The sequence below is a fragment of the Monomorium pharaonis genome, chromosome 3, assembly GCF_013373865.1.
Source record: "Monomorium pharaonis isolate MP-MQ-018 chromosome 3, ASM1337386v2, whole genome shotgun sequence".
NCBI classification, from domain to species: domain Eukaryota; kingdom Metazoa; phylum Arthropoda; class Insecta; order Hymenoptera; family Formicidae; genus Monomorium; species Monomorium pharaonis.
In genome coordinates, this window is record NC_050469.1 from 14,338,853 (window position 1) to 14,364,197 (window position 25,345).

Here is a 25,345-nt window from a genome sequence, read left to right on the forward strand (position 1 = left end):
AGTTAATGGTAAGAATCTTAACATAGGGCGTTACTTTTGTTCCGCGCTTTACATCTAGCTTAAACACCTTTGTACAGCGTTGAATAAGACAAATCATCCGACCTTTTGTAAACCACATGGGCTAGTTCCCAAAGGTTGTATTTTATATTGATAATAAAAAAAAAAAAAAAAATATGTTCCAACTCTAGATACAATCGTCTAGTCTATGTTTATCGTAGTCAGCCCTGATGCTAGGCTGTATGCAATTGTTGTATTAGTATAAGAAAACTGAAATAAGTACTCTAAATGTAAAATTGCTAAGATTTTTATTATAAATTTGCATTTATTGTCAAATGCTTGTCGTTATAATCTATATTGTTTCCGGTAAACCATTGTCGCCAGCGTCACCATTTGGTACTACATTTCTAATAGATTTTCGCCTCACTTTTGGAGGCGAAATCAGGCTTAATTCGGTCTCCTGGGGGTCTATTACGGTTCTTAGGTGAGTTCACTCACTTTTTACATTTCCAGCACTGTCTCCACTGATTGGTGTATACTTTTAGAACTAACGATATACACCAATCACTGTTGCTCACTTTTCACATTTTCACAGTGAATGAGCTCACCCAAGAACTGTAATAGACCCCTTGGTTCTAGTCTTCATACTCAAAGTATTCCAAATAATAAATCGCGAGGTATTCATTGCAATGAATTCTTAAGGAATACTTTAATGTGAACTCATTGTGGCTAATTCCTCAAGAATTCTTTATGTATTCATTTTCCTACTTTGCCAAGTATTCTTTAAAATGACTTCTCTATGAATACTCTAAATATTCCAAATAATAAATAGCAAGGTATTCATTGCAATAAACTCTTAAGGAATACTTCAATGTGAACTCATTGTGGCTAATTTCTCAAGAATTCTTTATGTATTAATTTTTCTACTTTGCCAAGTATTCTTTAGAATGACTTCTCTATGAATACTTTAAATATTCCAAATAATAAATCACGAGGTATTCATTACAATAAACTCTTAAGGAATACTTCAATGTGAACTTATTGTGGCTAATTCCTCAAGAATTCTTTATGTATTTATTTTTCTACTTCTCCAAGTATTCATTAAAATGATTTCTTTAGGAATTTCTGTTCATCTCTGTGTTATCTGGGAATAAATTAATGATATTTATTTTTAATGTTTTGCAAAATTTAATTGCTTTTATAAAAAATAATATAATTGCGTCAGTTTATAACATATAGGTATATGTAGACAATAACAAGTGCCCATATCGATGAGTCAAATTGGCGTAGCAAATAGAGTACAAAATTCGTCATCCTAAGGTCCCGGATTCAAAACTACCAGCGACAAGAATAAAATAAAATAATATAATTAAAATTTAATTAATTAATAAAAATTTGTCCTAAATTTAATATATACTGTTGATAAAAATAATTTTTAAAAAATGAAATTATTTTACTTTATTTTTCTCTAGTTGCAATTTAAAGATATCCGATTTAAGAAATCTTTTAGATATCAGTTTCATAATATCTTTCTGTTCTTAAAAAAACGGCGCATTGATTAACATTCTGACATTATGTTATCTTTTAGAAGTCTCTTTATCATTTTTAGAAACAAGATATGCGTATCATGCGTGAAACGGAACGCATGTAACTGTTGTGTGACAGTTAGATAACATGTTATATAACATGTTATATTGCTGAGTCGGAAATTGTAACTTACATGTAAGTTACGTGTAACTTCAGAGTAATGTAACCAGTTATATTCGGTTACATTGCTGTTACGTTGCTACTATGGCTGCGTTCATATTCACTGCCAGTACTGAAAATCTATAGTTTACGTCACATACACTGTAGAATTTCAGTACTGGCAGTGAATATCGAAACGCAGGCTATATTACTGTGTTCACTGGAGTGTCTGCTGAATGCGGCCATTGCGTCAATCTATAGACATTTGCAGCGACACTCTATGGAAGAAAGTACCGCGGACATTCAAACGTTTTCAGAATGTACTTGGTTAGTCGCAGTACGTAATGCGATTGTTCTGAGAATATACGCAATATACTTTTGCGATATTCTTAGAACGTTCTCAGAATCTCCGTGTGCTATTAGGGTATACCTCTTCATATTTATTTGTTCACAGTTTACGTCGGTGTTATCATCTTCATCAGGTACAGTTTTTAAACAATTTGATTGTCTTTTGCTTCTTTCCACATTGTAGAAATCATCGACCGCTGAATCCGGTGAATTGTTCAATATGTCCTCCCTAATACATAAACAAAAAAAATTTGTAAAAATAGAATTAAAAAAATACATATAGCTTGTTCCTTAAGAAAAGCAAAATGTAATTATGGTAATAATTATTCAGTTTAAGATCTCGCACTCAAATATCGATGTACTTATGCGCTTATTCAACGCAGTTCTGCTTCAAACAAACGAATCTGGCAGAAAAAAGCGTCGCTCTGCCTCGGGAAATAGAGTGAGTCCTAGATGCGCACAGTAATAAACGGACACAGCAAGCTGAGTGAAACGGACACAGTAACAAACGGACACAGTAATAAACGGACACAGAGCGAAACGGACACAGTAACAAACGAACACAGTGCGAAACGGACACAGACCAAATGCACACAGAGCAAAACGGACACAGACCAAATGCGCACACTGCACATGCGCACGGACCAAATGCCATTCATGTATATTGCAAGCAGAGTAAAGTTTACATAGGTTAGCGACTTGAACGGGGTGCGGGAGGGGGGGCCGAAGGCCCGCCTTGCACCCCCCCCCCGTGTGTGTGTGTGTGTGTGCGTGCAAAGCATTCACTGCATCACATGGGTTTGCGACTTTCCGTGTGTGCATTTGGTCCGTGCACATGTGCAGTGTGCGCATTTGATCTGTGTCCGTTTCGCTTTGTGCGCATTTGGTCTGTATCCGTTTCGCACTGTGTCCGTTTATTACTGTGTCCGTTTTGCACTGTGTCCGTTTATTACTGTGTCCGTTTGGTCTATGTCCGTTTGTTACTGTGTCCGTTTCACTCAGCCTGCTGTGTTTGTTTATTACTGTGCGCATCTGGGACGCTCCCGGAAAATAAGATATTAATTGTAAGGGCCATGCATAGAGCTTGTATTAATAGAGGAGCCTTGGTGCATCGTGACGCACGCGGGAAGAATCGACAGAAAGGTGGATATATTCTGTCTTTTTTCGTGTGGAAACAGGTTCGTAACTATACAATCTGAGGCCCGATTCTCGAATTCGTACGAAAAAAAATTGCTTACAAAGATAACACTGTGTATTTGTTAAGTGATACATAATTTAGAATCTAAAAGATGCATGCCAATCAATGAATGCACAGTATTACTTTTGTATGTAAAAATTTGTTGTACTAATTGTAACAGTCCGAGGCCCAAGTAGGCACCAAGTAGGTAGGCTCGTACCTGTCGTACCGCTTGTATGTGCGCTTCTTTCCTTCTAGAAAACAGAGTGGTGGGGATGTCTAACACGAAAAGAGACAGAATATGAATGCGTTCGGGAAGACGCTATTAGCGCTATCAGCATCAGTCTATCCTTGTTTTACTTTTAATGAGTAATGAAGATATACTGATGCTGATAGCGCTAATAGCGTCTTCCCGAACGCACCCTATATGAAAATATATTCATGTCTCTGTCGATTCTTCCCGCGCGGATTCCGACATATAGCAATGGCCCCTTCATTGATACAAGCTCTATGGGGCCATCACACACGAAATGACATAAGCTGCATAAGCATAACATAAAAGCTCTAGGCCAATAAGCATCTTATGTACATCAATATGGCGACTTTATGCTGACAACTGATTGGTTCATCGGTCTTATGCTATGCATATGTAGGTTATGCCATTTCGTGTATGATGGCCCTTAAAGTTGATGAATATTCAGGTTATGAAACCTGTCATACCGACAAAATGTAATGACTTGAGTAAGGCACTATAAAAGTGAGTATTCTCACGTCCGCTATTTTTCTTTAAACTAGTAAAGTAACTAGCATGATGTTTTATATGTATAATACATTGCAATAACTTTTACAGTCTCAAGATCATAAATATCGTGTCTTTGGCCGGTATTCATAGTCGGGTCTTATATTTAAGATCATCTTAAGTACTGTCTTAAGATGCCATCAACCAATCCCAGAGCCGTATTAGCATCTTAAGACATTGCTTGAGACGATCTTGAAATAAGATTTGACTATGAATACCAGCCTTTGTTTCATTGTCGCATAAAATTTGGCGTTTCCAAACATTGGGTGCATCCGGAGCGCAACCGCTCACTGAGCGGCTAAGTAGCGATTGAAGGTGATTTGTTGGATCTAAAGGTAAGACCCAATCATCTTCAATTGCTTAGTCGCTCAATGAGCGGTTGTGCTACTGAATGCACCCATTATTGACGTACATATGTACAAAACATACCTAACATTTCATGCTAGTTACTTGCTAGTTTGAAGAAAAATGGCAAACGTAAGAATACCTCTTTGAGTATATATACATGGAGGAGGAATTGCTTTGTTTTATGTAGACCGAAAGTGTATCCAAGGCCGGTATTCATAATCGAATCTTATTCAAGATCCATCTTAAGCACGATCTTGAGACGTCAATGCTGTTATTTCATTGGTTAAGTAAGTCTCAAGTCGGCTCGAAGCTAGACTTGGGGCCACCGCACAAGCTTTTTCGTAACACGTTACGTTACGTTAAGTGCTCCATAAATCTAAGTTCGTACTTAAAATTAAACTTACATCAACGCACAAAGAAACTTTTAACGTAAGTTCTTAAGTTCTTACGTTAAGGATTTCTTTGTGCGTTGATTTAAGTTAAATTTTAAGTACAACTTAGGTTCGTATGGAGTACTTAACGTAACGTAACGCGTTATGGAAGAGTTTGTGCGGTGGCCCTTAAGACAATTCTTGAACTTAAGATCGGTCTATGAATTCCGTCCCAAGATCTGTGCAAGAGAGAAAGGTACATCATGATACTTGCTCTCTCTGCGCATGCGTCAATATCATTACCTACACCGTAGTTTTAACACTTTTTGTGCACTTCTGTACTGTTCTGTACTTACGAATGTACGAATTGTATGTGTGTGAAAACATACACAATGCCAGCCATTGTAACTTATAGCGTCCATAATACATTTGAGCATGCGCAGAGAGGGCAAGTATCATGATATATCTTTCTCTCGCGCACAGATCTTGGACTCACTTTTAGGCCGGTATTCATAGTCGGATCTTATATTTAAGATCATCTTAAGTACTGTCTTGAGATGCCATCAGCCAATCACAAAGCCGTATTAGCATCTTAAGACATTGCTTGAGAGGATCTTTAAATAAGATTCGACTATGAATACCGGCCTTAGTGCTGACATTCCTCCTCCATGTATATATACTCAAAGGAATACCTACTTTTCTAGTGCTCTAACTTGAGCATACGCAGTAGCGTTGCCAACTCTCCGATGCACAAATATGGTACAAACTACCCAAATAGACCTCTGTGAAGTTAGCCAGCCAACTTCAGCTTTAACAATTTTCACCAATTGGTATCGTTTGGTGGTCGTTTGGTGGTGTTTGGTGGTCCAGTCGCATCGTTTGGTGGTTAGCCGTTCTCTTGTAATATTAAAAATAAAATTCGGGTGTGAAGTTAGCCCGACATTATTTATTTTTGCACCAATTTTAATTTCAAGTAGCTCATTCGATTCGGAATCGTTTGGTGGTCACGAATATGCTAATGAAATCGTTTGGTGGTCAAACGTTTTCGTAGAAATTAGAAAAAACCGTTTTTGAGTATCTTTAGTTTTGGTAACACTGGAAATTCCCCAAATGAATTAATTATGATACAAATTCACTTTCAAAGGCATTAATGGATGTAAAATCATTTGGTGGTCACGAATATATTAATTAAAACGTTTGGTGGTCCACCGTTTTCTTTAATATTACAAAAAAATGCTTTTCAATGGCTTTGCTGTATAACTCCCTAGAACCATTTGATTTTTCAAGCAAATTTAATCAAGCAAATTAAAATGTTTGGTGGTTCGTCTCGTTGGCAAAAAACCTGAATGACAGCGTGTGCACGTTTCATGCGGATAGGTCACTATGTGACATCGCCGTATTAGCGAAAAAATTTTCATTTTTTTACCAATTTCGCTTTGCGAGGGGTCATTCGACGCGTAATCGTTTGGTGGTCGCGAATTTCGTAATTAAAACGTTTGGTGGTTCATCACGTCGTCAAAAGAGCTAAATGATTGCGTGGGACTTTTCGTTAGGGTTAGGTCATGTCACACTTTGGAATTAGCTGAATAAATTTTATTTTTCTCGACCAATTTGACTTTGCGAGGAGTCATTCGATGCGTAATCATTTGGTGGTCGCGAATATAATCACGAAATCGTTTGGTGGTCATACGTTTTCGTAAAAATTCGAAAAAACCGTTTTCGATTGGCATCATTGTAAAGTCACTAGAAAAATATTATTTTTCGTACAAATTCACTTTCAAAGGCATTATTGGATGTAAAATCGTTTGGTGATCACGAATATATTAATTAAAACGTTTGGTGGTCCACCGTTTTCTTTAATATTACAAAAAAAATGCTTCCCAATGGCTTTGCTGTATAACTCCCTAGAAAAATTTGATTTTTCAAGCAAATTTACTTCGCAAAGGATTATTCGACGCGTAATCGTTTGGTGGTCGTGAATTTCGTAATTAAAACGTTTGGTGGTTCATTTCATCGGCAAAAAACCTGAATGACGCGTGCAATTGAATATTAAATATAATAATTAAATTTTTCTAGGGAGTTATACAACAAGGCCATTTGGAAGCATTTTTTCTGTAATATTAAAGAAAACGGTGGACCACCAAACGTTTTAATTAATATATTTGTGACCACCAAACGATTTTACATTCAATAATGCCTTTGAAAGTGAATTTGTACAAAAAATATTTTTCTAGTGACTTTACAATGATGCCAATCAAAAACGGTTTTTTTGGATTTTTACGAAAACGGATGACCACCAAACGATTTCGTAATTATATTCGCAACCACCAAACGATTACGCATTGAATGACCCCTCGCAAAGTCAAATTGGTCGAGAAAAATAAAATTTATTCAGCTAATTCCAAAGTGTGACATGACCTAACCCTAACGAAAAGTCCCACGCAATCATTTAGCTCTTTTGACGACGTGATGAACCACCAAACGATTACGCGTCGAATGACCCCTCGCAAAGCGAAATTGGTAGAAAAATGAAAATTTTTTCGCTAATACGGCGATGTCACATAGTGACCTATCCGCATGAAACGCGCACACGACGTCATTTACCATTTTTTGACGACGACATTAACCACCAAACGTTTTAATTACGAAATTAGCGACCACCAAACGATTACGCGTTGAATAATCCTTCGCGAAGTAAATTTGCTTGAAAAATCAAATTTTATCTAGGGAGTTATACAGCAATGCCATTGGGAAGCATTTTTTTTGTAATATTAAAGAAAACGGTGGACCACCAAACGTTTTAATTAATATATTCGTGACCACCAAACGATTTTACATCCAATAACGCCTTTGAAAGTGAATTTGTACAAAAAATAATATTTTTCTAGTGACTTTACAATGATGCCAATCGAAAACGGTTTTTTCGAATTTTTACGAAAACGGATGACCACCAAACGATTTCGTAATTATATTCGCGACCACCAAACGATTACGTATTGAATGACCCCTCGCAAAGTCAAATTGGTCGAGAAAAATAAAATTTATTCAGCTAATTCCAAAGTGTGACATGACCTAACTCTAACGAAATGTCCCACGCAATCATTTAGCTTTTTTGACGACGTGATGAACCACCAAACGTTTTAATTACCAAATTTGCGACCACCAAACGATTACGCGTCGAATAATCCTTTGCGAAGTAAATTTGCTTGAAAAATCAAATGGTTCTAGGGAGTTATACAGCAAAGCCATTGGGAAGCATTTTTTTGTAATATTCAAGAAAACGGTGGACCACCAAACGTTTTAATTAATATATTCGTGACCACCAAACGATTTTACATCCAATAATGGGTGTTTACGATAATGGCTATCCGAGTAATTTTCTCTAGGACCGAAATATATGATAAGCACAACCATCTATTATCATCATGATTCGTGACAACTCAATGCTGTCCGGTATAGCCAAATCATCACGAGCAAGTTGCGAGTTCCGTGAGTTTGTAGCAGGTAACCTAAAAAGTACGACATAAATAATTTGATTATTACAATTAAAAATAATCTGTTTTTAATTTATGATAAGATTATTAACTTTAAAATAGTAATTATATGTAACACAATCATGTATTTTTAAAGTATTGTCTAAAGTAATATCAGAGATTATTTTATTTACAAATATTTATTTTGTCTATCAAGTTTCTATCATAACGGTATTATTTCAAAACCTAATATAATATTTTAATTAAACACTAATTCTCAATAAATGTTATTATTTATTATTAACTAACATATATATTAGAAAAGTCATCTTTTATTAAACGGACGGTGTTAACACTTTGAAACAAATGAGATAAATTATGTAAAATTATTAAATAAATCATTATTAATAATATTTTTTAGATTACAAGTAAAATAAAAATTTAAGTATAAATATTTTTCTTTCTTGTAACAACTGTTAATGATAAGTTGCATGGTGTTATCATTATTTTAAAAAATCATATCTTTATGTATAAATATTATGCATGAATATTTCACTAATGTGAAACTAATAATAATGTTTACAATAAATTTTTTTAATTTGTAATACAAGTGCATAGTAAATTAAGATATACTGTAAACACAATAAAAAAATTTTTGTTTGTGCACTTTACTTAACGCTATGTACAAATCTATTAACATTTATGAACAAAATATTGGATTATTTGTTTAAATAACATTTATAACATTAATAAAACATTTATTAAGAATCAATGTCTAATTAAAATTTTATATTAGGTTTTGAAATAATATCGTTATAATAGAAACTTGATAGACAAATTAATAAATAAAATATTTGTAAATAAAATAATCTCTTTAATATTACTTTAGACAATACTTTAAAAATACATGATTGTGTTATATAATTACTATTTTAATGAAGTTAATAATCTTACCATACATCAAAAACAGATTATTTTTAATTGTAATAATCAGGGTTGGGAAGTAACGCGTTACTTGTAACGCCGTTACCGTTTTCGTTACATTTTTTTGGTAACGCTCGTTACTTTTTTATGTCTGTAACGGTAACGGTAACGTCGTTACATTTTTACAGTAACGGTAACGAATTCAGCCGTTACTTTTATCGTTATTTTAGTTCCCTATATCTTTTATATCTGTTCAATAGATCGCGTACTGGTCGCGCGCATTATTCTTAATGGATAATTAATTCTTAATTAAATAAAAATATTCCGATATAGGGCGCTGGAAGTCAATGCCACATGAGAATGCCCTGTTAAAATATCTTGTTAATGCGATGCGTAAACCTTTTATTTTGAGATTTAAAAGACTGTAGATAGTCGTCTTCAATACGCAAATACATACAATATGTATAACCTATCTGCTAGATTATAGGTTACGTGCAATAAATGCAATTATAAAATATTTATTTCCATATTTTATAATATATATTTTAAATATATGTTTGAAAAATATTCTCTACCTTATATAGGCTGCATTCCGATAGTCACTGCTAGTATTAAAAGTCTAAAAGTCTATAGTATATGTATATGAAACTGAACTATAGATTTTCAATACTGGTAATGAATATTGGAATGCTTATATAACATTAATTTTTAAAATCAAAGTTTATTAATAATTTTTGACAAAATGACATTTGTGAATTACAATATAAATTCTTATAAAGATAAGTATATTAAAAAAATAAAGATATTAATATAAAAAATTAAAATAATTATTAATTGAGTTTAATATAAAAAAGCTTGCTATATATTAGAAACTAGTTTAAAGTTTTAAGTTTTAATATTGATTATTAAATAATGTAATTTTATAATTTAACATTTTACTTTAGCATTTCAAAAAAGTAACGAAAAAAGTAACGAATCGTTACTTTCTAAGTACGGTAACTCGTTACTTTTTAAAATAAGTAACGAGTAACGGTAACGAGTTACTTTTTACAAAAAGTAACGGTAACGGTAACGCGTTACTTTTTTAAGGTAACGTTCCCAACCCTGGTAATAATCAAATTATTTATGTCGTACTTTTTAGGTTACCTGCTATAAACTCACGGAACTCGCAACCAGGGGCTGTAATCTCTTATGTATTTTTCGTGACCAGCGTTTGTTGCGCCACCGCTGTAAGCGAATTCGCCGAACCGAACTAAAATGCAATATGGCCGTCTAAAATCAACATGGCCGTAGTAATAAGTTCCGTTCAACAAGCAAAGTAAAGTGAAGCAAAGCTTACGAGCGAAGAAGGAGGTTATTTCTTACGAACGGAATAATTTAAAACTGATGGTATGTAATCGCAATTCCGCTTACAGAAACAGCTTTTTTCTCGCTGCGATTTAATTTGTGGTATGGTATAAAGAGACTGTTTTTTTTAGACACCAGTAGCTGTTCCAATTTGTACACCAGCCTTCGACGCCATATAGAATAAAGATGCTGTCAGAGGAGTTAGATGAGGGAGCTACAATTATAACCAAGAAAAAGCAATCTGTGATCACATTACTTAGCTTCGACAAACGATGACCTAAGTTCAACTGATTGTAGGCTCTTTCTTACGTCCACGTGGAATCAGCTGCTCCTTCGCAACTTGCAACAGGCTAAGGCTGCGTTCCGATATTAATTGTCAGTACTGAAAATCTACAGTATATGTGACGTAAACTATAGATTTTCAGTACTGGCAGTGAATATCGAAACGCAGCCTAAGTTACGAAGAAGCAGCTGATTCCACATGAACGTAAGAAAGAGGCTACAATCAGTTGAACTTTGGTCATCGTTTGTCGAAGCTAATGGGTGTCAAGACAAATCACTTGAATGCAAACTACTTTCCAGTATGTTGTAGCATAAGAAAGCAAGAAAATTGTATTGGAGGAGAAACAACGTGATTTAGAGAATAAGGTGCTCTGTCACATAGAATGTAATTCTATTATAAAAGCATGTAATGGTTCCATAAAATAAATAAGTTCAAAAAATTTATTAAATATTAATTTGAATGTGTATGTATGTACATGTGTGTACGTACGGGTCAATGGGTGGGAAGGGGAGTGAGGTGAAAGGGGAAAGAGCGGCCATATTGCATTTTAGTTCGGTTCGGTTGGTTCGCTTGCAGCGGCAGCGCCACAAACCCTGTTCACGAAAAAAGCATGGGAGATTACAGCCCCTGCTCGCAACTCGCAACTTGCTCGTGATGATTTGGCTATACCGGACAGCATTGAGTTGTCACGAATCATGATGATAGTAGATGGTTGTGTTTATCATATATTTCGATCCTAGAGAAAATTACTCGGATAGCCATTATCGTAAACACCCTTCGTATTGCTTACTGTTTACAGCTTATAGCAGACATTGCTCTAGTTTATACCAAGCACTTAGTACGCGTATCAAGTAGTGAATTTAAGCTGATCAGCCAATGACCTAGTTTACACCGAGCACTTGGTACGCGTATCAAATACAGTCGTAGACAATATTTTCATTACGTACTGTTTTACTGATTACGGCCTACAACATTGAGCCAATTCAGTGGGTGCTTACGATGAGCATTCAGGTGTTCGGGGTTAGTTTTTAGTCACCTCTCTATGATAGCCGGCTTGTATATTATTGCTACATCGTTTATATTGGGTGTTTACGATAATGGCTATCCAAGTAATTTTCTCTAGGACCGAAATATATGATAAGCACAACCATCTACTATCATCATGATTCGTGACAACTCAATGCTGTCCGGTATAGCCAAATCATCACGAGCAAGTTGCAAGTTGCGAGTTCCGTGAGTTTGTAGCAGGTAACCTAAAAAGTACGACATAAATAATTTGATTATTACAATTAAAAATAATCTGTTTTTAATGTATGGTAAGATTATTAACTTCATTAAAATAGTAATTATATAACACAATCATGTATTTTTAAAGTATTGTCTAAAGTAATATTAAAGAGATTATTTTATTTACAAATATTTATTTTGTCTATCAAGTTTCTATCATAACGGTATTATTTCAAAACCTAATATAATATTTTAATTAAACATTGATTCTCAATAAATGTTATCATTTATTATTAACTAACATATATATTAGAAAAGTCATCTTTTATTAAACGGATGGTGTTAACACTTTGAAACAAATGAGATAAATTATGTAAAATTACTAAATAAATCATTATTAATAATATTTTTTAGATTACAAGTAAAATAAAAATTTAAGTATAAATATTTTTCTTTCTTGTAACAACTGTTAATGATAAGTTGCATGGTATCATTATTTTAAAAAATCATATATCTTTATGTATAAATATTATGCATGAATATTTCACTAATGTGAAACTAATAATAATGTTTACAATAAATTTTTTTAATTTGTAATACAAGTGCATAGTAAATTAAGATATACTGTAAACAGATATACGTTAGATATGCGTTAGATATACGTTATAATAGAAACTTGATAGACAAATTAATAAATAAAATATTTGTAAATAAAATAATCTCTTTAATATTACTTTAGACAATATTTTAAAAATACATGATTGTGTTATATAATTACTATTTTAATGAAGTTAATAATCTTACCATACATTAAAAACAGATTATTTTTAATTGTAATAATAAAATTATTTATGTCGTACTTTTTAGGTTACCTGCTACAAACTCACGGAACTCGCAACTAGCAACTTGCTCGTGATAATTTGGCTATACCGGACAGCATTGAGTTGTCACGAATCATGATGATAGTAGATGGTTGTGCTTATTATATATTTCGGTCCTAGAGAAAATTACTCGGATAGCCATTATCGTAAACACCCTATACCGGACAGCATTGAGTTGTCACGAATCATGATGATAGTAGATGGTTGTGCTTATCATATATTTCGGTCCTAGAGAAAATTACTCGGATAGCCATTATCGTAAACACCCATAGGCACACATACGTCAAAACGACTTTGCACACACGGATTTACTACTTCAACAGTGTAACTAACCTGCGGAAATTGAAATTGTATTGCCTAGAGAATTTGTTAGTACTAACATTTTCTCATCTAGTTTTTGGGAAAATGTCGTGTAAGGCTGAACTCACATGGTGCAGAATAGAGCTGTGGAATAGAACGTGCGTCATAGGCCAGTATTTATAGTCGGATCTTATATTTAAGATTATCTTAAGTAATGTCTTGAGATGCCATCAGCCAATCACAGAGCCGTATTAGCATCTTAAGACATTGCTTGAGAGGATCTTTAAATAAGATTCGACTATGAATACCGGCCATAGAAGCAGCCAATCAGAGCTTTGCCGCAGTGTCTACCTTTTCTGTATGCGTTCGCGTCATTGGCGTCGTTGCGTCGTAGCGTCATAGAATTCGTAGCAATCGTAGCCATAACCAAGTAACAGTTGAATGAATTATTTTTGAGACAGTTGATCTGTTCTTTCTAGCTGCACCGGTGCAATAAGTTAAAGTAAGACAAGTATATTTTTTCTCATTCCAACTTATTGCACCAGTGCAACAGTGCAGCTAGAAAGAACAGACCAAGTATTTGGTGCGACTCGAAAAGCATATCCAATAGATTTCATGCTATCTCCACTTGCTAAATACCTTAAGAATATTTGCAGTGTCTTGTGTATGAAGCAATTGGTTCTCTAATATTTAATTGTTTTTCAATTCCGGGACCTACTATTAATAGTAGATCTTCAAAGATGCTAACATCCATTCTTAAATAATTAAAATATAGAGAAGGATCTGTCATTCGTAACATATTAACTAAATTGTCACTATCTCCTTGAGAGAAACGCTGCTCAATTGAATAAATAGGCCTGACCCACATCCTTCTTTTGGATTTCTGCTTTGACAATTTTGTATATAATAGCCATAATTTTACTAAAGCAAATCTGATTTTTTCCTTTTGATACTGGAGCATTGGAGTTCTTCTCATGCGCTCATGCGATGCGTTGTCGTCTCATGCGGTCTATGCGTGAAACTAAACGTACCCCAATTGACCCAAAATGCATGAATCCAAAATGGCCGCACCCAATGCATCGTGTCCCTGAGCGTTCCTATGCGATAGCCTGCGTTATTGAGCAAAACTACGAACAACGTTAAAAACATATTGTAAGATCTGTAAGTGATTTTATAAAAAATAAGGCTGTGTTATTGTATCCCAGACAGTACAGGATATCTTATGGATATCCGTTTTATGTCCATTTCTTGTCCTGATGTCCATGGACCTTATAAGGATATCCATAGGATATACATTTGTGGACATTGAAGGGATATCCTAAAATGGACCACTTTGTATGTCCATATGCTATCCTTATTTGTACTCGCTCCGCCAACACCATCTGCATGCACAAGTGAACTAAAAAGCAATATGATCGTAGTAGTGGTTAGGTTTTTGTTGGTTATCGGCATGTTTTACACAGTCAGGTAAGAATCCTAAAAATTTTCAGAAATTATAAGTTACGAGAGCTGCAAAGAATCTTATTGTGTGCCGTTAGCTTTGCCTCTGTCTGATTGATCAATTCGCTAATATATTCCACCACAAATTCTCCTTTAACGAGAATGATGATGCTCGGCCGACGCTCGCTTGCTCGTAAGCTCTGACCTACGTACGTAAACAGAACGGTTACGTGTACATGGTAGCAGCGACGAATTCTAGACGTATAATTACAAATGATAAATAGACGACGGCGAAGTGTACGCGGATTATGACGAAGGTCTCGATAAAGAACAACAACGAGATTAGAGATTGCAGCAACGGGAACAATCAGAGCCTACGAGCAAGCAAGCGTCGGCTGAGCACCATCATTTTCGTTAAAGATGAGTTTGTGATGGAATATATTGGCGAATTGATCAACCAGGCAGAGGTAAAGCCAATGGCACACAATAAGATTTTATACAGTCTACTCTGTAGCCTATGTATATATGTATATATATATATATATATGTGTGTGTATGTGTGTGTATAAACATAAAATTTAATTTCTGTTATAGTTGTCGAGTTACAATCATTTGTTGCCTAGACGAGATCACTCGCATGCTGCAGTCATTGTCTGCAATATAAAGAATATTTGTTCCACTGTAATCGTTAAACAATGGATACACACTATATATATATATGTGTGATAATTACAAAATACTTTAAGCTGATTGTTTAATTAATATTATACGTATGGTATAATATTAATTAAACAATCAGCTTAAAGTATTTTGTAATTATCACACACACATATATATATAGTGTGTATCCGTTGTTTAACGATTACAGTGGAACAAATATTCTTATTTAATTAAAATTGTTTAATGTATAATTTATTGAAAGAATAATATAATTTCTAAAATAAATATTTATATTTATATATTTTATTCTGTTTTTACTCTTTTATTTAATGTAAAATTTAATTTTAAATGCCGCTTTTTATCACGTCCATAGGACGTCCATAGAACGTCCAAAGGACGTAAAACGGATGTCCTGTGGATATCCTCAATATCCGTTAAGGACGTCATGGATGTCGTATGGATATCCGTGTGCTGTCTGGGATAAGATGTATGTAGTAAAAGAGGTTAAGTGTCTATATATTCAGAGTGTTTCTGTGCGCGATAACCTTGTAAGCAAAGCTGCAAACCACATAAAAAACACTATAAGATTTGTAAGTATACATTTTTATAAAATATATGACTGTGTTATTGCAGTAAGTTTCGGAACGTAGCCCATGTTACGCAATTAATTCAGCGTTTCAATTTCGCGCTTGCATTCTGGATCATCTTTTTATTGGCTCACTAATACGTGACGTATACTGACGTCACGGCATCATGCGCAATGGTTCACCTGGTATCCTTACACCGATTGTAATTACTAAACTCAAACTTCATATCCAAGAATCCAAGTCATCTTTTTCTTAGTAACAATGGTTATTTCAATTCAGTTTTTCCTTTTCACATTCTAGTCTTGCTTGGTATTGAATTTTACTTATAAAAAAATATAAAATAATATAAAAGTTAATATTAGTTGCTCTTGGTTTCCTTTTAAGTTATTAAATAATACTCAAACGCCAAGAAAAATAAAATAAAATTAAATATATAAATAAATAAAGGATATTAAACTATATATATATATATATATATATATATATAAATTCAAGTTACATAAACTAATTTACGGCTAGTAATTTAAGTGCTGATTTAATCAAACTATTGGGAAGGGATCATAATGTCTAAACAAAACGAAATTGGGAATAAAAAAAACAAAGATCTCCTTAATCTGAATCTACCTCTTCAAAAAACTCTAATAGGGAAGGAAATAGTAACAAAAAACAGAAAATAGATACTCCTATTCCAGATTTTGATATCAATGATACTCCAGGTATGTGCTTAAAACAAGTCTACCTATGCTTTCTGACCCTTCGGTGAACTCAAATAAATCTAAATTATAATGAATCTTCGGTTGAGCCATCTGCTAGTCAGAATATAAATAGAAATATATAATTACATCGATATTTGAGTACGAGACCCTAAACTGAATAACTATCGTAATTATTTATAATATTACAAAAAAACTTCAGTTATAATATACTAACTCTTTTTATAATATACTAACTCTTTTGCTCCTTGTGCGTCTATATCTTCTGAATATTCATGTCCTTGAATTATGCAGCTCGCAACGACAATCAATATGAACGAACGTCCAAGTATCTGCAACGGCACCATAGTACCAGTGCGATGTAACTTTGTGTCAGAAATAATTTTATATTCGTGATTTCGAAGTATTTGGGCTAAGTAACACTTTTAAAAAGCGCAAATCAAAGTATAGCCTTTTTATATATCTACCTCTAGAAGGAAACGGATAAGTGATAAACTCAAGTTGCAATTGATAAACGAAAGATGAAAAATGTCGGTCAACCGGTCGTGGATCGGACGTACATATTTATTTATATATATATATATTTAATTAATCACATTGAGTGTATCTGTAACAAATATATAGTATAAAGAAATGCGTATTATAAAAGTGTTTAAAACAATTACTACATTCAATAAAATCATAATTATCTCTAATAAATAAGTTTCTTTCTTCTGAGAAATACATTTTTTTAGCATTTCTAAATTTACGTGCAGGTTTTCAACTTATACAAAATAACAATAAATATAACATAAAATAAAGTTTAATAAAAATAGAATATTCCTGAATAATATTGACTGTATAATTGCTTTTATCGGTAATTCATCATTTGATAATTGTAAGAAAGCATGCTTGAAAATGTTTTGAGAATGTTATTACTTTATCAATTTCCAGATGTTAATGAGTTTTTAATTAGTTCGATAAAATGTACTAACAAAGGAAATTTTATCAACTATTTTTAATTAGTGAATTACTCAGAACAGATTAATTATGTACATAGTGGTCACATCATTAAATATGATTTTAATATCGACGCCTACTCTTTTTTTTGCCACACACGTAGTAAATTAAATTATAGATTATATAAATTATATTTAATATATTTATTTGCCAACGTTATATCTTTTTAATGTTTAAATAATCATATAAAGAAAAGAATATTACAAATATAAAATTCTATTTTTTTATCTTTGTATAATTTCTTTTAACAATTAGAGTATAAACTGTTAGAATTAGCCTTCAAATAAACAGCACATTCAGTTTCTTGTACTGTCAGTGACATTTTTAGTCTTACAATTAAGCACAGATCTATTTCGCGCTTTGAAATTCATCAGTAAACAATTTAGCGCATCTGATGTAATCCGATAATTTTTAGCAATTTTTAATTGCCCTGGTCCGGCGTATCTCGAATGCCATATTTCGAAGTAAGCATCACTGGATATATTACTTAAATGTGTGAGATTGAATTCTTCTTGCAGTGCCATCTTCCAAACCTGCACACAAAGGAATATTCTGTTTTAAGAATATTTTTATTTCCGAAAGATATTAAATAATAAAAATGAGATTATACAGCATTAAGGCGATGCTGGACTGCCTCTCAAACTTGATCGAGGTCGATAATGTAGAGTCATTCATTTGTATATATCTCTTTTATAAATTTGGAAATTCTTTTCCAGAATTGAAGTACACATATTAATAGCCATCTGTGAATTGGACTTTATATCGAGGACAAAATAATTTTTTTTTATTGCTCTACTTATCGACTTTTTACGCGTATATAACCTCCCAGTGAACACAGTAATATAGTAGCAGTGTAACAGCAATGTAACCAAATGTAACAGGTTACGTTACTCTGAAATTACACGTAACTTACATGTAAGTTACAATTTCCGACTCAGCAATATAACATGTTATAATTACATGTTATCTAACCGTCACACAACAGTTACAAAGAAAATAAAATAAAAATTTCATTTTTTTTTTAATTATTTTTATCAACAGCACAGGCTAAATTTTCGTTTCACAATTTTATCTCAATTAGACACTAAAATCTAATTTTCAAAACTCGACACTGTTCTCGTCGTCTACTATTCTGTGAATACAAATTTCATAGGTACAAACTGTAGATCTTTTATATTTAAGCAAACATTGTTATGATGTGACAGTAAATTAACAATTTTTTCTCGTTTTTGGAAGAAATTCCACTCCACAGACTGATAGCAATGCGTATTCTTTTATTCTGGAGAAGGATTTCCAAATCTATAAAAGAAATAAAAAGATATTGTTAAACAAAAATTACTATTTTTTTGTTGGTAAAACAGACAACTCCAGCATCCCCTTAAACAGACATACCCCAGTGAACACAGTAATATAGCAGCAGTGTAACAGCAATGTAACCGAATATAACAGGTTATGTTACTCTGAAATTACACGTAACTTACATGTAAGTTACAATTTCCGACTCAGCAATATAACATGTTATAATTACATGTTATCTAACCGTTACACAACAGTTACAAAGAAAAATAAAATAAAATAAAAATTTCATTTTTTTTAAATTATTTTTATCAACAGCACATACTACATTTAGGATAAATTTTTATTAATTAATTAAATTTAAATTGTTATTTTTTATTTTATTCTTACTTGCCGCTGCTAGGTTTGAACCCGGGACCTTAGGATTACGAACCTTGTAGTCTACCTGCTACGCCAATTTGACTCATCGATATGGGTACTTGTTATTGTCTACATGTACCTATATGTAAACTGACGCGACTATATAATTATTTTTTATAAAAGCAATTAAATTTTGCAAAACATATTAAAAATAAATAGCATTAATTTATTTACTTATTAATTTCATTGTTAAATTTATCTTTTTCCATAACCTTAATAATTTGATGGAAATTGCGATCTATTTAGCACTAATCTTTGAAGCGTTCAAATGATTAATTAGATGGTTAACTATATAGATCATAATTCTAAGAAAAATTGAATAGTATACATTTATTATTCTGTTTTTGTTCAGCACATGATGAATTTAGATTTTGTGCATTTTTTGTTTGCAGTAATTGTGTAGACAAACCGTTATTTTTGAAAACATTATCTTTATAATAATTTTTTTTATTATTAAATAGATCTGTCATTCAGGATATGTTATGTCTGATTTCTGAGTCAACTACGACGCATCGTTCCGTAATAACATTGATACGAACGTGTTATGTTACGATTATACAATTTTTGTTGAATAACTGTAACGCCAAAACGATGTATAACAGCTAGATCACTTGCGTATAACAAATATTACGTAACAGGTTATTTCCATGTCATATAGCACCTACATATCACAAGAATAACAATGTTAAATTACATGTAACTTCCATGTTATATTGCCGCTATAAAATGTGTTCACTGGGACTTTACTTAAAGAAAAAATTTATCAAGAAAAAACTATGTTCTCATTATTCAATAATAATTTTTATGAATTAAAAAAATATCAGATAGAAAATAACAATAACTTTAAACTAAGAATTAGAATTTTAATACTATTATTATTAAAACAACTATATATTTTCTTTAAATATAAATCATATAAATAAGACTATTATTGTTTCATACAAGTATAAAGAAATTATTGTCATGCAATTATATAATTATGTATAATTATATTTAGAATATATCTTATATATCTTATATATTAAACAATAATTGTCAAATAAAATGTATCAATTTTAAATTGGTTATTACTAAACAGTTTTTTCTATATGGAATATAGAGAAAAGAATGAGATAGTGTATCAAATATGTTAAAACTTACATTCTCTTCGCGTACTGGAACCTCAGCCGAAACATTACCAAATCGGCTTTCACCATTCAATACACGCAATTGATACAACAGATAATTAAGCATGTGCATTTTATCTGGCTCACTGACGCTAAAAGTTACAGATATCGGCGAGCAGCATTCTCCTTCTATCGGGTATATGGCATGTGTGAAATAGCTGTCCGGCTTCACGACGCCCCACAGAAGATTTTGTAAGGAATAACCATGGAAAGTGCCTCTTAAGTACTGATCTCTGGTATCGGACGGATGTATACCTAAAGACGACAGGTGCTTTCCTACAAAATGAGAAAAAAATCAGTGTCGCGTATGTACAATTGTGAAACTTACATGATATCACGTTGTTTACCCAGATAATAATCTTCCTTTTTCCAATACCTTCCACCTCTCATACATTTTTCCGTAGTATTGAACATTTGCACTATTTTCTCCAGTGCTCCTTTACTAAGAACATAGCCAGATTGAGCAACGTTGTAAGTCTGACCCCACAGAACCACCGGATGACCCAAATAATAGTCTTGCCTGTGGTCTAATGGGGCGACCATGTAGCGCAGATTTTCTGTTATGACAACAGTATCGTCTTTTACAAATATAATCCATTCTAGTTTGTCTACTCTATTGTTCCTAATGTAATTCATAGCTTCACATAACAGCTGCCAAGAAGATACAATTTTTATGTCTACATTGATAACAGGCACTTCCGAATCTTTTAAACGGTGTCCAAAGAAATATATATTATTGCAGCGTTTGCCCCACGTGGCTTTGATCGATTTTCCAAGCTTAAGCTTTTCCACAAAAACCACACACGTGACAGACACTTGCTTTTTCAGCCAATTCCATTCCATGCTCTCATTTCCTTCTTGCGGACCGTACAAATACTCGTCCAGATCTATTTTGTATAATTGCAAGTTTTGCGCTGTCAACCAGGTACGATATGTAATGCTTTTGAAGTCAGACGTCTCGTTCACTCCATCTTTCCAAAGTTGCAAAACAATCTCCTCGTGGCGAGATTTTTTATTTAGGTAGTACTCAGGTTGCCACGGTGGATCTTGATCAACGATTAAATCGGTCACGAATATACTTTTCAATGAAACAAGTAATAGCGGAAGGATAAAACCAAATCCCCAGCCGACCAGAAATATCGATTTCTGCTTTCGGAAACGCATTTTTCGTTATCATTACAATAAAAAATTCGATAAAATCGTCCGGTTGTCAGAACTAATGCGAGTCGTGCCAGGTGGTCTAGTATCAAGTGGAAACTATTATTACACTTGTGCCTTTAGTATCATTATGTTTGATCTTCATTAAACTCAATTATCTCGTTAAGATTTCTTCTTACGCAAATATACATTGCGTGTACATGTTAAACCTGTTTAAGACTTACTCTTTTATTCTCCATATTGTTCGCAAAGTTGATTTATTCCGATGGGGCTGCAAGTACATGCGACACAATTAATTTATGCATCGGATACATTGCGTCTGACTCGCCATCAACTAATCAATTCAATTGATTTGTTATTAATGATAAGCGTTAATGCATTACCTGTAGCATGCATTTCATGTCGACAATAAAAATAGAATGAAGTCATCATAGAATCATCGCTAATATTACTATAGATTGACATTCTATACGTATATATGTCGAAAAGTGTGTTTACATTTAAAAACTTGTGATAACTTTTTATTACAAGTTTGCAGTCGCAACGATTAGTCTGCTGTCTATCACTCTATCGGAAAAAGTATTGAAAAATAAATATTTGCCGAGTATGGTGCAGCATATGGTGTCACCCGAGATAATCATCGCATTCGCGCGCGGCCGCGTTGAATCAACAGGTGACATAAACCATAAACAACCGTCTTGTTCCTCCCTCCCTATATACCCTAACCTTAACGTAACCTAATCTGATTTCCGATCTAGATCAGCTGATGATCGACTTTAAAATACGCGAGATAAATCTAATGAATTCTCACGCGCTAAACAATTTTTTTGTATTAGTATAATGCACGTGTAATATAATAAAATATAATAATAATAATATAATGAACTATAAAAACGAGAAGCGTTTTTAGATAGAATTTTCAAAATCTTGGTTGCTTAATGTATTGTCCTATGTTTTGCATAAAGAGATTGCAAAATATATTCAAAATGTCTTATTTATTTGACTCAGAAATTAATATATAACATTGTACATATAAGTAATTGCATGATCTTACATAAGATGATAAATACTTTATTTATAAATTCTCCCACACAATAATTCACACAAAAGCAGTGCAAGTTTTTAATGTTAATGTTTTAAAATTTTATTATAAATTGAGGAAAAGTTGTTCGTCTTTATATGAATACTTTACCACAGTGTATATAATAGGAAATATAGTTTAGAATTAACATACATGTATACATGCGTATATATATGCCTGTGTCTACATATATTTTTACAATTATATAGAAAATATATATATATATATATATAATAATGCAGGAAATATGCAACAATTAATTGATAAAAATTATCGTTTGACAGACTTTACTGTTGGATTTATAATTTTTTTCTTATGAAAAAACAGTTCTAAAAAAATATTATAATCGATTTAATTTTAATATACATATAATTATATATATATATGTATGGTATACATACATATACATACATTAATAATACTATATTAGTTATTATTAATATACATACATATATATACTTATTTATCATAGATTATGTTGCAATATTAAATGTTTTTCTACGATAATACTGTACAAGAAATTGAAACTACATATGTGATGTAGTAGGAAAAGACGAGGAAAAATGTTAAGTTCAGAGAAATATCTTGCAACATATTTGTAATTCTATGAGATCATAGAAATTAGAAACTGACTTTTCCACGCACTTTAAAGAAACCCAAGCCGTTTCTATTGTGCACTAAGGCACCAAGACCGCAATAATTCTCTATAATGATTGGCATATTAACAATGTTGCATTCACGAGGTAGTAAACTTTTGAGCATAGTATCGAAGGCTTCTATGTCAAATCTCGTTTTAACAATCTCGGTTCCATCTAAAAAGACATCTTTGTTAGACAAAGACAACACAATTCTTATATTAACAAAAAATATATGATAAATGTTTTACATAGCAATGCCATGTTACTTTAACTCGATTGCTTTACCATAGTTTTAACATCTACCTTTATACCAAAACAGTGGATGACTAGCATACGTAAGCCAAGGTATATCTCTCGTAAATGGATTCCACTTTTTTATAAAAGACAAAGGCTGTCCTCTGTTCCACATAAGCCTTATTCCCAACATATGTCGCTTTCTGAAAAAATTTAAACACCTGTTCCAATATCTACTCTAACATACATGCATAAAATAATCCTACATTTTTAAGCATATATTTTTGTTACAGTATTTTAGCTTTTGCAACATGTCGCAAAATAGATGAAATTTTATGAAAATTATATATAATGTAAAAATTATATATAACAAAAGCTGTATACAAGAAGCATACAAGAACTATTTGTTGATAGATATATTGTATGATACAAGAAGCAATGAAAACATAAAAGGCAAATTGACAAAACAGAATAGGTGTTAGTAGACAACAAAGATGTATACCTAGGCTCAAATTGAGAAAGATTAGAGCAACCTGCAATAGATGACCATTCCTGACGGACAGCACAGTGAATTACAGAAGACACGCCTTCTGCTAATCCGCTTAATCGTCTAGAATGTTAGATTGACATGAATATGTATCAGACAAGAACATAGAAGCTGTATTTTTAATTTATATCAAATATTTTTTCTATATGCTGATTTATAAATTTCAATACAACTTTGATAAAAAAGAATGTTATTAAAAGTATCATTCAAGCTCTGTGGAATTATTAACTTATGTACTACATGAACTGTTTTGTACACAAATTATTTATAATTTGCAAATACTTACGGTGCAAAAGACGAAGTTGGATAAATCAAATCCCCTGTAACTATTGTGTCAAGTAGAAATATAGGCACTCGATTAAAGTCGAGTATCTTTAGCGAAATAAAGTCATACTTTACAGAGTACAGGGCTTTCGTCGTTAATAGTACGAGCCTTTCCTTTTCCGTGTCCCACAGACTTATCCTTTAATAAGTCAATAAATTTTTTGTCAATGCAAAATTACAAAGTAACAAAAAATATAATGAATTAGTTTATAGTGTACATACTCTGTCAGAAGCCAACTTCCTACGAATTCGTCATTGTTTTGCTTTATCAGTTTCTCGGTGCAGTCGCTTATCGCTCTCTCCACGACCTCGTTCCTGTCAGTGAAAAATGTATGAACCTCTATGTGCCTGAATGGCACATTGACTATATTTTTAGAGGCCGAATTCCGCTTTCTCGCGTCTTCCGCATTCTCGGTCGATGGTCTGATAGCTGAAAATTAAAAAAACGCCCTTAATAGACGACTAAATTTGCCTTCTCTCTACATTCTCTTATAGAATCAAAAATTATTAAATTAATATTAAACGGTTCCGGAGAGAGAGAGAAAGAAAAAGACTGTCAGTGAAACTTACGGTCGGTATTGGCGATTTCTAGGGTAGCCCTTTCGAAATTTACCGCAGGTCCCTCGTCCAGACATGTTTCTTCCATATCTCCAGGATGCTCGTCGACGAGGGATTCTCGTTACATGTATTCACGAAGTAGGAAGTCACAGCAACATAGGCGCGCGATAACAAAAGCGACCCGATAGAAGAGACAAGGCTTTTCAAAATGCCACACAAACGTCACAGACACATTCGATCGAATCCAAGAATGACATTTGATCTGAGTGACCTCGCGCGGCAAGAAGCTGAAGTTTCGAACAGTAATATCGGAAAATAAATTCAATTGTTTCGTACCATTATTACGAAATTTTTTCTTTATTC

General features: G+C 32.9%; 4 protein-coding genes and 2 long non-coding RNA genes across 10 annotated transcripts in view; 3 read left to right on the top strand and 3 right to left on the bottom strand.

Moving 5' to 3' along the window:
• The window catches only part of LOC105840251 (pneumococcal serine-rich repeat protein), a 61,802-nt gene extending 44,861 nt beyond the window's left edge, over positions 1-16,941 (bottom strand). For both annotated transcript variants that reach the window (XM_036284596.1, XM_036284595.1), the window contains exons 1-2: positions 16,799-16,941; positions 2,114-2,260 (exon numbers count right to left, since the gene is read on the bottom strand). In XM_036284596.1, the coding sequence (XP_036140489.1) occupies positions 2,114-2,260; positions 16,799-16,908 (257 nt within the window). In that variant the 5' untranslated portion in view covers positions 16,909-16,941. The remainder of the gene's footprint in view (positions 1-2,113; positions 2,261-16,798) is intronic.
• LOC118644871 lies at positions 8,211-11,193 on the top strand. Of its 2 annotated transcripts, XR_004962660.1 has the most exons (3): positions 8,211-8,242; positions 10,265-10,512; positions 10,602-11,193. It is a non-coding gene; the product is annotated as an uncharacterized LOC118644871 (long non-coding RNA). The 2 variants fall into 2 exon arrangements; XR_004962659.1 differs by lacking the exon at positions 8,211-8,242 and having other exon boundaries at positions 10,037-10,512.
• LOC118644870 lies at positions 13,704-16,257 on the top strand. Of its 2 annotated transcripts, none has more exons than XR_004962658.1 (2): positions 13,704-14,628; positions 15,196-16,257. XR_004962658.1 is itself a non-coding variant. In XM_036284599.1 (2 exons), exons 1-2 carry the CDS (start codon positions 14,507-14,509, stop codon positions 15,909-15,911), a joined length of 399 nt encoding a protein of 132 aa, XP_036140492.1. In that variant the 5' UTR covers positions 13,708-14,506; the 3' UTR covers positions 15,912-16,257. The 2 variants fall into 2 exon arrangements, 1 of the variants encoding a protein (XP_036140492.1); XM_036284599.1 differs by having other exon boundaries at positions 13,708-14,628; positions 15,635-16,257.
• On the top strand, positions 16,318-17,633 carry LOC118644873. The gene is made up of 2 exons (XR_004962661.1): positions 16,318-16,564; positions 16,856-17,633. It is a non-coding gene; the product is annotated as an uncharacterized LOC118644873 (long non-coding RNA).
• On the bottom strand, positions 17,544-22,954 carry LOC105833333 (C1GALT1-specific chaperone 1). The gene is made up of 4 exons (XM_036284597.1): positions 21,984-22,954; positions 20,790-21,871; positions 20,417-20,718; positions 17,544-18,093 (listed from the first exon to the last, which is right to left on the bottom strand). Exons 2-4 carry the CDS (start codon positions 21,604-21,606, stop codon positions 17,857-17,859), a joined length of 1,356 nt encoding a protein of 451 aa, XP_036140490.1. The 5' UTR covers positions 21,607-21,871; positions 21,984-22,954; the 3' UTR covers positions 17,544-17,856.
• A 308-nt stretch (positions 22,955-23,262) lies between these two features.
• Positions 23,263-25,206, bottom strand: LOC105833334 (tumor protein p63-regulated gene 1-like protein). 2 transcript variants are annotated; one of them, XM_012674998.3, is made up of 6 exons: positions 24,995-25,206; positions 24,647-24,854; positions 24,387-24,563; positions 24,056-24,163; positions 23,623-23,756; positions 23,263-23,493 (listed from the first exon to the last, which is right to left on the bottom strand). In XM_012674998.3, exons 1-6 carry the CDS (start codon positions 25,068-25,070, stop codon positions 23,303-23,305), a joined length of 894 nt encoding a protein of 297 aa, XP_012530452.1. In that variant the 5' UTR covers positions 25,071-25,206; the 3' UTR covers positions 23,263-23,302. The 2 variants fall into 2 exon arrangements, with proteins under 2 accessions (XP_012530452.1, XP_012530453.1); XM_012674999.3 differs by lacking the exon at positions 24,056-24,163.
• Positions 25,207-25,345: the final 139 nt, after the last annotated feature.